This window comes from Emydura macquarii, unplaced genomic scaffold, assembly GCF_026122565.2.
Source record: "Emydura macquarii macquarii isolate MOO-44397 ecotype Brisbane River unplaced genomic scaffold, CSIRO-AGI_Emac_v2 contig_1119, whole genome shotgun sequence".
Taxonomy (NCBI): Eukaryota; Metazoa; Chordata; order Testudines; family Chelidae; genus Emydura; species Emydura macquarii.
Genome location: NW_027131256.1, coordinates 2,643,286 through 2,656,135, shown reverse-complemented (window position 1 = coordinate 2,656,135; position 12,850 = coordinate 2,643,286). Strand labels below are relative to the sequence as shown.

The window sequence follows — 12,850 nt, the reverse complement described above, 5'->3', positions numbered from 1 at the left end:
CTTGGACAATGCCATGGGGCTGTAGGTGGGTGTTGAAACACTGCGTGGCCAAATCCCATTCTGCTGCCAGCTGTCTGTATTCCCGCATCCCCGGCGGTGCTGGAGTCCTCCTGCGCTGTGAATCGTTGTGAGCTGCCACACCCATGGTTTGCTTCCCAAAGGGAAGGCAAAGCAATCAAGTTTGGGGTGCGTGGGCTCCCCACTTCCATGCCCTCCTCAGGAAGTGTTACCCTGCTACCTGGGTAGTGATCTCTCCTCCCTGCCCCAGCAGGGCTACTCTGCTGGAGATGCTGGCTTTCATGTCCTCTTATCTCTGGCAGACTTTGGGATTTTCCGCCGGGTGGCGATGGTGCTGTACACGGACTGTATCCAGCAGTGCAGCCGGCCAATGTACATGGTAGGTGCTTCCCCAGTCCGTCCTCGGCAGGTTACTCAGTTGCCAGCGAGGGAGAGGGTAACGTCGCACAGAACTTGCACAGGCAGCACATGTGGCTCTTCAAATGAGTGGACCAAAAAAAAAAAATTCAATAAACCCAACAAAAAACCTAATATCCTTGGTCTGGAATTCCACACACTTCGTCCTAGGCCGGAGCAGGCTTTTGAGGGGAGTTTGAGCATGAATCGGTCAAGGAGATGGGGAGGAGGATTTCTTTTTTTACTTAGTGGATTTTTAAAGAAATATATTCTTCTGAGGATCTTCGCATAGGGGGGTCAGTGCTGGAGTCACAACGGCCTTGACCTGGGCACGGAGGTTGTTGCTTTAGCTGTTGTTCCTGCCTCCCCTTTTGGCATATGGCATGTTGCAGACAAAGACAAGATGTGGTTGTTACCCAAGTCCCTTAAACTCACTTCTTGTGAGAGGCCATTCAGCACCGACTACAGCCTGGCACCTAGGATTACCGTATGGGACAAACCGTTCCTGTCTGCCCCAGATGACTGAGAAATTTGAAGCAGTTAGCCTCACATACCCCATCTATTACTTTATTTTTGTTTTTAAAGACACTTTTTACTTCTGGGCCGGACTGTGTGTATTTCCTACGCAGTCTACGACCATGTGGATCTTAAGAAAACACTGTTAATTAGAAATAGAAATTCACACCTACACACTAAACTAAAAAGAATGTGATGAACGCAGGTCTAGGCTTAAGGGGACATCTTCCACTTGAAAAGAACACTGCTGTCTGCAAAGTTTTTCACCTGCTGTAGTTAGTTACAAGAATTACCCAAGCTCACTGTAACTGAAAATGCCAGAGTGGGAGGTTCTCCTGTGTGTTTGACAGGGCTTTGTGCTTAGTCATTTCCCCTGTTTCCCTTGTGTAGTCAGTTTCTTTCTTTGCGGGAGAGAAAAAACATTTTAAAGAAACAGGAAAAATATTCTTTGTAAAACCACAAAAACTGGCCAGCGGATTCAGGGGCAGATGCATGACCTGAGATGTCTTGGCACTCAGTTTTTGAAACAGATTAAATTTCCACTGAGCAATGTCCCTTTAAAGTCCATAAACATTGGAGCGATTGGTTTTACTAGCGCACGTTCGCCAAAAGGGGATGTGAAAGTCACACATTCATGTATTTGTGAGAGCCAAATTTAAATCCACAAGCGAGCGGATCTTGAGCTGCAGTGGCAAAGTTCTCTGCCTGTGAGGTTTGCCACGGTTCGTATTGCATTTGTGAAGCCTGAACATTCCTCAGTAATGACTGTGCCTTCTCTGCAGGACAGAATGGTGCTGCTTATTGTTGGAAACCTGGTCAACTGGTCCTTGTAAGTAGTACTTGTGTGTGCGCGCGTTTCAGCATTGATTGCTGTAGGTGGTTTGAATGGGCTGGCAAATGCAGTGGTTTCTGTGTGGAGCCTTTCCATTTATTTCGGCAACCTTGAAGTGAAGGTGTGTCCCAGGCTTTAAAGAGCTGAAACCAGGAGCGTGATCCTGTTAGAGCTGAGAAGCTAAAATGAGTCGGGCCTACTCAATGTTTGTTTGGGAGACTGCCAACAAAACGGCGGTGTTGCAGATGGCAATGCGGGGGGTGGTTCTGTAGGGGCACCACAACTAAAGCTGTGCATGAGATGGGGCAGCACAGGTTTCAGCAGAGGTAATGCAACCCCTCCGCTCGCCAGACCTCACCTGTGCTGTGGTCACTGCAGTTGTCAGCCATGCTAACTGGATTCAAGCTAGCTTGGGCAGGCTAGCCCCTGAACACCTTGTGCAGTGTAGACAGACCCTGAATCAGGATTCATCCCGCGCCCTGGCGTGCTCTTCGGTGTGTTGCTGGAAGAGCCGACTCTTGGATGAGATGTAAAATCAAGATGCTGGCTCTTGTTAACGTTGCCTTGATGCCTTTTCCCTAGAGAATTCCTTGTTAAAACCTAGTGTGGGTAATTGCATTCTACCTCCTTAAATCCGCCCTGCCAAATTCTTCATTTCCGGTCCTGTCTCCATCTCCTCCGACAGCCAGGATCACCAAGGTGCACTGTGCCCTGGCCACTCACCAGGGCTAGGGCAGGAACAACTGGCGTAGCTTTGGCATAGCTGCGGATTTCCCTACGCTGAGGTCACATTAAGGCAGCTTTCCAGGAATTTTGTGCCACTGAAGTGGTTCAGAGAAGACATAAGTTTGGCCAAAGATCTGGCCCTGTGATCACTGAAATGAAACCACCTCCGGCAGTTTCACTCCACATCCACGGCCCAACCAACCACCCAGGAAAGGGTGGAAAGAAAAATCCCAAATTCAACTGGAAAAAAAAAAGGAGGAATTTAGAATGTCCGAATGTAATTTCTCAGCTGGAATGTAGTCCCTAGTTTATGCTCCTAGTCAACGTCCAATGTAATTTTAGCAAATAGTCGGCATGCCCGGTTTTGTGGGGATCTTCCAACAGCAGCACACCGCAGGGAAATGGGATTGCAAAAGACAGACGTTGACAGGCGCCGTGCAGGGCCTGAAACTACTTTATTTAATGCCTTCATTTACAACAGACTTCAGATTTCAAGCTGACGGTGAAGTGGATCCAAATGGTAGATTGATTCACCTGCTGCCCTGTAGGTCCTGCAAGCCAATTGGAGGGGCAGCCGGGGGAGTCTAGTCATGGCTTCTCAGCCTCTCACCTGCCCACCTACAGCTTCCGAATATTGAACAGGGAAAGACAAAATATTGGCAGCAAGATGGGAATTGAGGAGTGAGGGCAGCAGGACCATGATGTGTGGGGGTGAGGAAAGGGACTGGACTCCTGGGTTCTGGTCTTAGCTCTTCCACCGACTCCCTGTGGGTGACCTTGGGCAAGTCACTTCCCCACCTTCTGCCTTAGTTTCCCATCTGTAAAATAGGGCATTGAGTATTCACCTGCTGTCCCAGCGGGCTGAGAGGCCAAATCTGTGTCTGCCAAGTGTCCTGTGATAGCAGGAGCAGCATGTGATTGATGCATTCTGGAGTTTCCCCACCCCATCCAGCATGGGTGAGGGAGTTGGCTAATGTGGCTATCTCTGTCCCTCCCTTTCCTCAGTGCTGTCTTTGGACTGGTGTATCGGCCAAGGGACTTCGCCTCCTACATGCTGGGGATCTTTATCTGTAACCTACTGCTGTATCTGGCCTTTTACATCATCATGAAGGTAAAGGAGGCAATCGCCGCTGTCCGTCATGCTCTTGGGGCCTGTCCTTATTTTCTCTGCCTTCCCGGCAGGGAAGTCGAGGCATTTCATGCAGCAGTTCCTTGTGTTGCCACAACTCCTGCAGCGCCGTGTGAAGGGGAGCCAGCTGCCCAGTGTCTGCAACTGCCCCTCCCGCTGCCCCTTGGATTGCAGCATCCACTCCTGCTGCACTGGAAAGTAAAGTGGTGGGACTTGCTGATTCTGCAGTGCAGGGGTCAGGGGTCGGGAGGGATCCCATCGACAATACATGATCAGCTGGTGTTTACAGAAACGTGGGGGGCAGCCACACCTCCGTCAGTTTTTACTGATGGCGATACCAGTGCGTTCTGGGACTCCACAGCACCTATTCCTAGGGAAGGGTTGCAGGGAAGAGAGGTTTCTGGGTAATTTTCTAGCAGGATGCCCTGCATTGAGGGATGCAGTAAGAGGAGAGGTTGAGCTGATCTAGCTGCATCACTTGATTGCCTGTGGCCAAGGAGCCGTTGCAGCCCATCTAGAGTATCTCAAACAGAGCTTGTAAAACTCCTGGGCTCACGTCCTGGAGAGGATGCGGGGCATTGTCTAGCATTGCAGGCTCGCCAGACGCTGTTTATGTCTCTCTGCAGAGTGCAGACAGAGCCTTAGACGCACCCAAAAGGGCAATAAATGGAGCCAGACCTTTCGGAACGTTTAAGAGGCAGATGATTTTTCTGACCCAAAACTGAGACCAATGGATGCCTCTGTGCTGCTGACTGCAGCCTCCTGTGTTCAGGGGTGTGCCGGGCTAGGAACACTGCGCCCTTTGCTGTGATTTGTGTGCACAGCTGGTTGGTTCCTGGGAAGTGCATTGACTGTACGTTGCCTCCCTGGGCCGATTTTTTTTTTGTGGTTGTTTTTTGAGGCCTTGTTCCTTTGTATTGTTGCAGCTTCGTAGCTCTGAGAAGCTCCTGCCCATTCCACTGTTCTGCATCGTGGCCACAGCCGTGGTCTGGGCTGCAGCCCTTTACTTCTTCTTCCAAAACCTCAGCAGCTGGGAGGTAAAGTTCACCCGTTTGTTTTTCTCTCTCCCTCCCTCCCTCCATCACGTTCTCCCTTTCTGCTCCTTTTCCTTCCCCGTCCATACGTCTGAATATCCCTCTTTATCCTGCAAAACATGTTATGGGAGAAGGAGTCTGGGTCATTAATAACAATAAATGGCAAAGAAAGGGCAAACTCCTTCAATGTACGGGCAGGATAGGGACCATTGCAGACATGAACCAAATATAACTGACCCTAGCACAGGAATAGCCAAGGGCATCCTGTACCGCGCTGTTGATCCTGTGCTCCTTATTGCACTATTATGAATTGAGAGGGAGGTGGGAAAGTGATCCAGAAAGAGCACTGGCTGCAGGAAAGGTTGGCTGTTGGTGGAGAGAGAAAATATAGCTGTGCGTTGGTCGGTCTGTAACATAAGATCTTGTAGGAGTTCCCAGCATTAGAATTCCCCCAGGGGGCTTCCTTTGGAGGGTGTAAGTCATTTTGCAGTGTCTCTAGCATCTCTCTTCCCTGCATAATGTTAAAAATCAGACAGACCCAGATCATTGTAGCTCTCCCAGCATTGAGAGAGTGACAGTGGTGCCTGCACACTGAAGATCTCGCTGAAGTGGAAAGTTTGAGCTCCAATTTTCAGTGCTGTCAGGGTGAAGGGATGAAGATTGGTAGGTGTGGAATCAGAGTCACTGTTAGACTTTCTGTGTGACCCATAAGATAAAGCTGTCTGGAGTCCACGAGATGAGTCTGCAGAGACTGGTTTCGAGAGGGAGCGAATGTTGCTGGATGGGGTTTTTAAGATCAGGTTCTGCACCCACGTATGTCATTGTTTTGGTTAATTCAAAGGGCACGTCTGGTATTAGAAGGCTTGGGCGATCCGAGGGAGGCAGAGGTTTGAATTTGTTTGTGGTTTTGTTTATAGCCCATGAAACCGGCACAGGAGGGGAGAGCGTGGGAATGGATTATATTCACTGAAATGAAACTAGCAAGGTCGAGTTTTGCTGTTTTTGTTTGTATTCCAATAGCGCCTACTGGCCACAACCGAGATCAGGGCGCCTTTGAGCTAGGTGCTGTACACACACTGTAAGAGACTTTAAAGTGCTCCCAATATAAATGAAGAAGAGAGACTGAGCTGGGAGGGGAAGCAGAGGCCCAAGGTCCCGGAGCCGGTCAGTGGCACAGCTGGGTATCTGAAAGCTGAAGATCTTTGGGTGCACGTTTTTAACAGTGGAAGTATTTAATCATTTGGAGCGAGTTACCTGGAGTTGTGGTGGAGTCTCCGTCTCTGGAAGCCCTCCTGTAATTCAGCCAGGAATTCTGAGCTTGATCTAGGAATTACTGGGGCAGGCAGGAGGTCAGAGTAGATGTTGACTGTGCTCCTTTCTGCCCTGGGAATCTAGGAACCCAGCAGTAGCACCCCTGTCTCCGGACTCCAAGTCCAGTGCTCTAGCCCCTGCACCGCGCTGCCTCTCTGTCTCCTCACGCTCTCCCCTCACATTCTCCATCCACTCGCTCTGAGGCCCAGTCGCCCCTGCCCGGTGCAGCTCTTCGCTCTGGCGTTCCACGCTGGCGTGACGGGCGAGGCCGGGGGAGATGTGTGGTGCTCGGAGGCGCTCTGCGAGCAACACGCCACCAAGGTGTCGTCTGTCCCCACCCGGGGTGAGAGCGAGACTGTGGGCGCCCGCTCCTCCTCTGCCCTCTCTCCCTAGGAGACGCCGGCGGAGTCCCGAGAGAAGAATCGCCCGTGCATCCTGCTGGGCTTCTTCGACGACCACGATGTCTGGCACTTCCTCTCAGCAGCCGCCTTGTTCTTCTCCTTCTTGGTGAGCCCCCCCCTCACGCCAGCCCCTCGCGCTCCCCGCCCGGCTCTGTGCTCCTCGTCTCGATGTCTAGCGTCGTCCCCCTTCCCCCCGCACCCGGCTTTCTTCTCTCTCTGTCTAGCGGAGGGGGTGTGTGTGTCTGTGCCCCTCGCCCGCCCCTGTTCACACCACCTGCGCCGAGGGAGCATCAGCCCCCACCCTGGACTTCTCCTCCTACCCGCACTGCTCCTGCCCCTGCCCCTGCCCCTGCCCCCACCCAGGGACGCTCCCGCTCCGAGTTCACCAGCCCTGTTGTTTTTGCTCTGATTGCTTTGGCTCGTTTCCCATCCCCCCCCCCGCCCCCCCCATTCTTTTCATTACTTCCTGGCCCGGGGTCCCCTCGCGGGTTGTGGCAGGGCCAGGGGCCAGTGTCCTCCTTCCTGCCCCCATCTGAGCCTCTTCCTCAGCTGTGGGGGGAGCTCCCCTGGGTGCTGGTCCAGGCGGGATCCCACTGGCCACCCAGTGAAGCTCCCATTAAGGTGCTTCAGCCGCTCCTGGGGCTCTCTAACTAAAAGCCGCAGGTGCGTGGTGTTAGCGGGCACTGAGCGTGGTGCTGTGCCTGACCTCACTGCGCAATGCAGGGCTGGGAGGACCCTGTGGGCAGGAGAACCGACTGTCCGGGGCTGGCGCAGGGAGAGATGAGCTGGAGCCCTGGTCCCCCAGCTGCTTCTCCCCTGCCCCTCGCCGCACGCGGGCACGTGGAGTGACACAGCGCCCGGGCCGGAGGAGCAGCCAGGTGTCTTTCCTGCCCCGCTGTGCGATGCCTGGTGGCATTTGAGTTCCGTGGGCCCGTCGTACTTTGCTTGTTGGCTTGTCCTGTGACTTCAGCGCTGGCGAAAGGTGCTGGGCTCTCAGCCCTGAGCAGGGAAACCCTCTCGTCAGCCCCAGAGCAAGGACGGGCCGGGGCAGCAGCACGGCATGCTCCCACCACCCTGCCCGGGAAGGATCCCCCCTCTCGAGGGGAGAGGAGAGTGTTTAGCCTCCACAGCCCATTGGGGCCCCAGCCTCTCTGCTGCTGCGACGGCCGAGCGGCCAGCTCGTGCCCACGCGGCTGGTGTTTGTTGTGAAGGGGGCACCGGTGTCACTGCCAGGAAGTGACCTGAGCTCACCCACCTCCTGCCAAGTAGCTGGCAGTGAACGTGATCCCCGGGGCGGGGGCCTGGGTGCCCGTCTCCCCCTCCGGCTCATGCTCTCTCCTTCCAGGTTCTGTTAACGCTGGATGACGACCTGGACGCGGTGCGCAGAGACAAGATCCCTGTGTTCTGAGCCAGGGGAGGCGGGGTCAGGGTGGCCGCCTTGATTTCGCTCGGTGGAAGACACAGAGCCGGCAGCTGGCATCGTCCGTGGGGAATGAACCTGCTGTTGTACAAACAGCACCGACCCCCTAGCCAGGCGGAGGGGGAGAAGCAGCTCGATCCCACACCAGCAAATAGGAGGTGGTGTAATAAACGAGGCAAGACCTCCTCCCTGCCCCTCAGTGGGTCAGACCTGCGTCCTGCAGTCCAGCGCAAGGCCCATGAGCAGCGTGTTGGCTTGTTCCTTTCCAGGTGTGAGGGCGTGGTGCCCGTGTTCATTAAGGGTGGAGTATTCCTCCAAGGGTGACTTAAACGGTGTTTGCCTTCTCCTGCCGCCTCCGCCCCCTGAGAAAAGCCACACAACCGTCCTGAGCGGCCCCAGGGAGCGGTCTGTCTCTGTCACTGCCCAGCGACAACCCCAGCACTGCAATGGGACGTGAGACACGAAGGGCCTCTTGGATGGGCAAGTGCATCGTTCGCTGGCTCTGGACTCCTTTACCCGCCTCAGGCCAGGGCTTTTGTTTTGTGTTGCGCTCTCTCTCCCACGAGTGCGGGCGCCAGGGGCGAGGCAGCTTCCCCCTCACGTTCGCAGCTCTTCCCTGCACCCTGCAGGCCGCTATCGTCAACAGCGCTGCTCTCCAGCTCTGACTGTCTCCACGGGCCCCTGCAGCCTGCCCAGGGACGGGGTTAGCTCTGACCTGGTGGCAGCATGGGGAGCACCTGCTGGGGCTGCAGGTAGCAAACAAGGGGCAGGCTTGAGGCTGAAGTAATTGGTAGCCCCAGCATTAAGCTTCAGCCACTTCATCCTGCAGCTGGAAGAGCCTCAGGCCGTGGGCGGGAAATGGGCTGAATTGACTGTTCCCTCTGAGCAAGCAGCAGTCCTGGGTCATGGTGCTCAACGGGGGAGCTCCCGCTAGCCACGTTCTGGCAGCCCCAGAAGTAGTTGTGTTCACTCCTTCCTGGGTCTCCCTCCCTGCCTGTGCTCCGGGGGGGTGGGAGCGTTCGTGGGTGGCTCTCGCCCGGAGATCAGCTGCTGGGTAGCTCTCCTCTTGCATCCAGAGTGCCAGCCCCTGCCCCACCCCAGCCCCTCTCCCTTCGACCACTCCCTGGGCACGTGCAGACGTGCTGTCTGCTCCCCACGGGGGCTAGAAAGGGGAGCTGTGGAACGACAGTCAGGTGTCAGGGCTGCCGCCTGCTCGTACTAGTGGAAGTTTGCTAGTGCCTGCAGTGAGAGGAGGGGGCAGGCCTAGAGCAAAGACGCTGCTTCTGAGCCTGGCTTTCAGGGCTTCTGAATGTGCAACCAACTGAAACTTAGCAAACCAGCTCTCTCCTGCCGCGGGAGCCTGTCCATTTTACAAAGCTCTGCCCCAAACGCTGTTTCCCGTCAGCCCTGCTGCAGCCACGAAATGGATTTTGGAATTTTGTTTGTTTTTTAAATGGCGTCTGCATTTTTATGGGTCCCAGACTGGCTCCGTCATTTAAAAACAAGAGGACGGTGTGAAATGTTGCAGGTGTTGTGGCCAGAAAGTGACCGGCTGTGCGAATTTTGACTTTAAAAATAGTATGAAATGCTGAGGCTGCGTGTCAATTTCTTTTTAAGGCGCTGGCGCAGTATTTTTGAATTGTCAAAAAGAGGGGGGGGGGTGTGTTTCATTCTGGAGTAGCTGTTACACAGAGACCCTGCTCCCCTAGCAGTTACTTTGAGGGGGATGGGGGGAGTCTAAAATGAAGCTGTGCGCTGGGAAGTGGCTCGGTCTTAGAAGAGGTCATAGTGTGGTTGTGGCCCAGGGGTTCCAGGTTGAATGTGTTGAGACTACAAATAAATGAGGGATTTTCAAGCTGGGTGCCTCCTATCTTACGCATTAGCACTGCTAGGAAAGGTTATGCAGGCCCGATTCTCCCTGTGCCCATACCTGTACAACCAGCCTGGCAGGAGCGGGCATACGTAAGAGCAAAGCCTGCCCCTGCTCATAGAACGTCATCACCAACGCTGTGGAGTCCGGCTCATGCTCTCTGAGCCGTGTACTCGCTGTGGGGTGAAGAGCACTTGTCCTGCAAGGCAGCAGATGTGCTGCTGGGAGACAGGGAGGAGAGCAAAACTGCTGACTAAGATAGGGGCATCTTTATGTCATCACGTTCCCCAGTAGAATGACTTTGGCCCACAGCTGCTTTCTAGGTGCGAGATGAAGAGCCAGAGGATGTAGAAGACGGGTGGCAAACTATAATAAAGATGGCTTGGGGCTTTCCTTACACGAATGCCAAATGCCAGCAGCGCCCCGATTTCAGTTGGAGGGGTGCGTGCTCTTGGGTTGAAGGTCTCTCAAGTTGGGTACCTAAAAATCAGCAGCCCCTTTTGAAAGGGTTGGCCTAAAGAAAAGGGCACTAACTCCAACCCCTCAGCTGTTCCTCAGTCAGTTTATTTCACGCCTGGATCTGTTGAACTTGTTGGATTGTGAATAATCCACATCTGTTACAAACTCGCCAAGCCAATCCCACCATGTTTTGTTTAGACTAAACGACACAGGCCAGGATCTGCTGCGCAATGGAAGAACTCAGAGGCAGAGATGATCACGGATGAAGGAGAAACAGGTTCAGGACGGTGTCTAATAGGGATGTGAGGGGAGGGGGTGACAGTAAGACCGCCCCCCCCCCCCCATTAACTATAGTAAGGGTGAGCTTTTACATGTTAATGCAACGAGAATGAGAAGTAGCCCTACCTGTGGTGTCCCTCTGGTGGTACCTTGAGTCCATAAGCCGTCTCTGAGCACCCCTCTACTGTGATTTAATAAGGCACTCCAGGGGTGTGTGATGGGTTTGTTTCATAGTGCCTGGCTTTAACTTTACAGCTGGGGGCGGAGATGTCGCCTGTTCTATACGTGCACCACTGGCACTGGAGGTTGGCCCCATGCTAGTCGCCTTCGCTGTACTGCAGCTGGCCCTGGAGGAAGAGTAGGCTGCTGGCTGAGGCAGGAATGTTAGTGCTGCATTTCCTGCTGTGAGCAGGGTTCCTCTCCTGGCATCATCCCTGCAGAAAGCAGGGGGAGGGGGTTGAATTCCAAGGCAACGTAAATTTGAGTCTCTCCTTAGGACAACCCAAATTTCTCCCCCCCACTCCATGACAACCCTGTGGTGGGACACTGCGTGGCCCGGCTGCCAATTAGCAGATGCTAGTGACCGCAGCCCTTGGAGGGCTTGACAGAGCCCGTATACTGTTTCCGTCTATGTATTTAGCTGGGCTAAATGACAAATTATGGGGAACGTGAGCCCTGTGCGCAAAGTGACGGGTCTAAACGCCAAGTGGACCAAGGAATTACACCGGCTTGTGGGAGGGAGCGCACGAGGAGGCCTGGCATGAAACTAAGCAGGGCAATGTCGGCTTACTCTTAGGACCAGCCTCTCACCCACCCGTGGTAGCAGGGGGCTGGCCTCGTCTCTACAGGCCGCAGTGCCAGTATTCGTGGCTTTCACTAATGTTGTATCTGGCCAAGCAAGAATGAGGGGTGAGATTCACAAAGGGATTTAGGTGCCTCACTGCCAGCGTCCGTATTAAACCACCTGCTCAGCTACCTAAACCTGGAGGTGCCTAAAGGCCTTGGGCCAGGGCTGGCCAAACCGTGGCTCGTGAGCCGCACTTTAACTGGGACAGAGCCGCAGGCGGCACATGGAGCTCTGCGCAGCGGCAGGGGCTAGAGCATTCTGCCCAGCAGGAGGGAGGGGGTGTCTGTAAGTTGGGCCGCCCCCCCGCCTTAGACACTTACACTGCTGAAGTCCCCACGACCCCTAAATATCTGGCAGTGCAGCTGTGCAAAGCTGCCCATGTCCTGCTGCTGCTGAACTGCTCCTGGGCTCACTCCCAGCTAAACCTCCGTGGGATTCACACATTGGGCATGGCCGACCCCTCTCATCACAGCCACGCTGGTAGGTGTGGTTAGCATGCGCACCCCCCCCACCCCACAAAGGATGCCATTGGGTGGGAGAACGAGTTACTCTGTAGCCCAAGAGAGCAGGTAGGACACGCTCCTAGGAGAGCCCAGGTCCAAGGCCCTGCTCTGCTCCATTGACGAAGTCTTTCATATCTTGTGAACGTTTCAGTAGCAGTGAGTGCGAGCCTGCCCGCCCCCCAGCTCTCGTGGTTAGGGCACACTCCTGCTCCAAACCAGCCAGAATGAGCATTTGAATCCAGGTTTCCCACATCCTAGGTGAGGCTCCGTATCACCACCTTGAAAGAGGCTGGCTGAGTTTAGGCACCTAATGCCATGAGAGGGTTCACAGCTGAGAATCCTGAGTGGGGGGAGGTGTCACACTCATCCAGAATTCAGCATTTAAACCCCATGGAGGGGGGGGGGGGAGGAGTTTAGATCCTGGCCCAATCCTTGGCACTTCCTACTACCTTAGGCACATACCTGTTCAGCTTGCTGGCTTTTGCGGCTCTGTCTTAGGCACCGATGTTGCCCCCAGCATTGGACAGTTGGGCTTTGCATTTTAGAACCTCAGTTGAGGAGCGCTAGGGCAGAGTGATACTCACCACCTGAGAAGTGCAATAATTCTCAAGACAGGCTGGAGCTAGTTCCAGTCTGAAATGGAATTTACATGATCCATATGTGGGGAAAGCAATCAAATCATCAGAAGTCCGAGCAAAATCTATGCACACCCACCAAGTGAACAGGGGGAGACACGAGAACTACAACCCTCTAAAGCCAGTTATCACCAAGGGAGAAGAGTTTGAGTAACTAGAAAGGGATGAAATAATCTAAGAAAACTTAGTTATCAAGGCTGAACACTCAGGAAAACTTCCGAAAGTGAGATTTACAAAAGGAGAGAAAGGGAACAGCCTACCCGAGGAAGAGGGACGTTTAAAACTAGACTAAGCAAAGCACTAACAATGCTGCCCTGATCCTAAGGTGGGGGGAAAGAAACCAGGAGCTCCACTGATTATTTCCATCTCTGCTTTGTATGATTCAGTGAGGATTTCCTGGGCAGCATTCTACAACCAGCCAACATTCCAACCCAGCTCAGCTCAATTTAGGAACCAAATGTGGATCAAATATAC

The 12,850-nt window shown here is 53.9% G+C and overlaps 1 protein-coding gene across 2 annotated transcripts in view; it reads left to right on the top strand.

Moving 5' to 3' along the window:
• SIDT1 (SID1 transmembrane family member 1) overlaps positions 1 to 9,387 on the top strand; it is a 77,088-nt gene extending 67,701 nt beyond the window's left edge. For both annotated transcript variants that reach the window (XM_067545976.1, XM_067545977.1), the window contains 6 exons: positions 321 to 397; positions 1,713 to 1,759; positions 3,494 to 3,599; positions 4,544 to 4,654; positions 6,356 to 6,469; positions 7,709 to 9,387. In XM_067545976.1, coding sequence (XP_067402077.1) covers positions 321 to 397; positions 1,713 to 1,759; positions 3,494 to 3,599; positions 4,544 to 4,654; positions 6,356 to 6,469; positions 7,709 to 7,771 — 518 coding nt within the window. In that variant the 3' untranslated portion in view covers positions 7,772 to 9,387. The remainder of the gene's footprint in view (positions 1 to 320; positions 398 to 1,712; positions 1,760 to 3,493; positions 3,600 to 4,543; positions 4,655 to 6,355; positions 6,470 to 7,708) is intronic.
• The last annotated feature ends 3,463 nt before the right edge of the window (positions 9,388 to 12,850 follow it).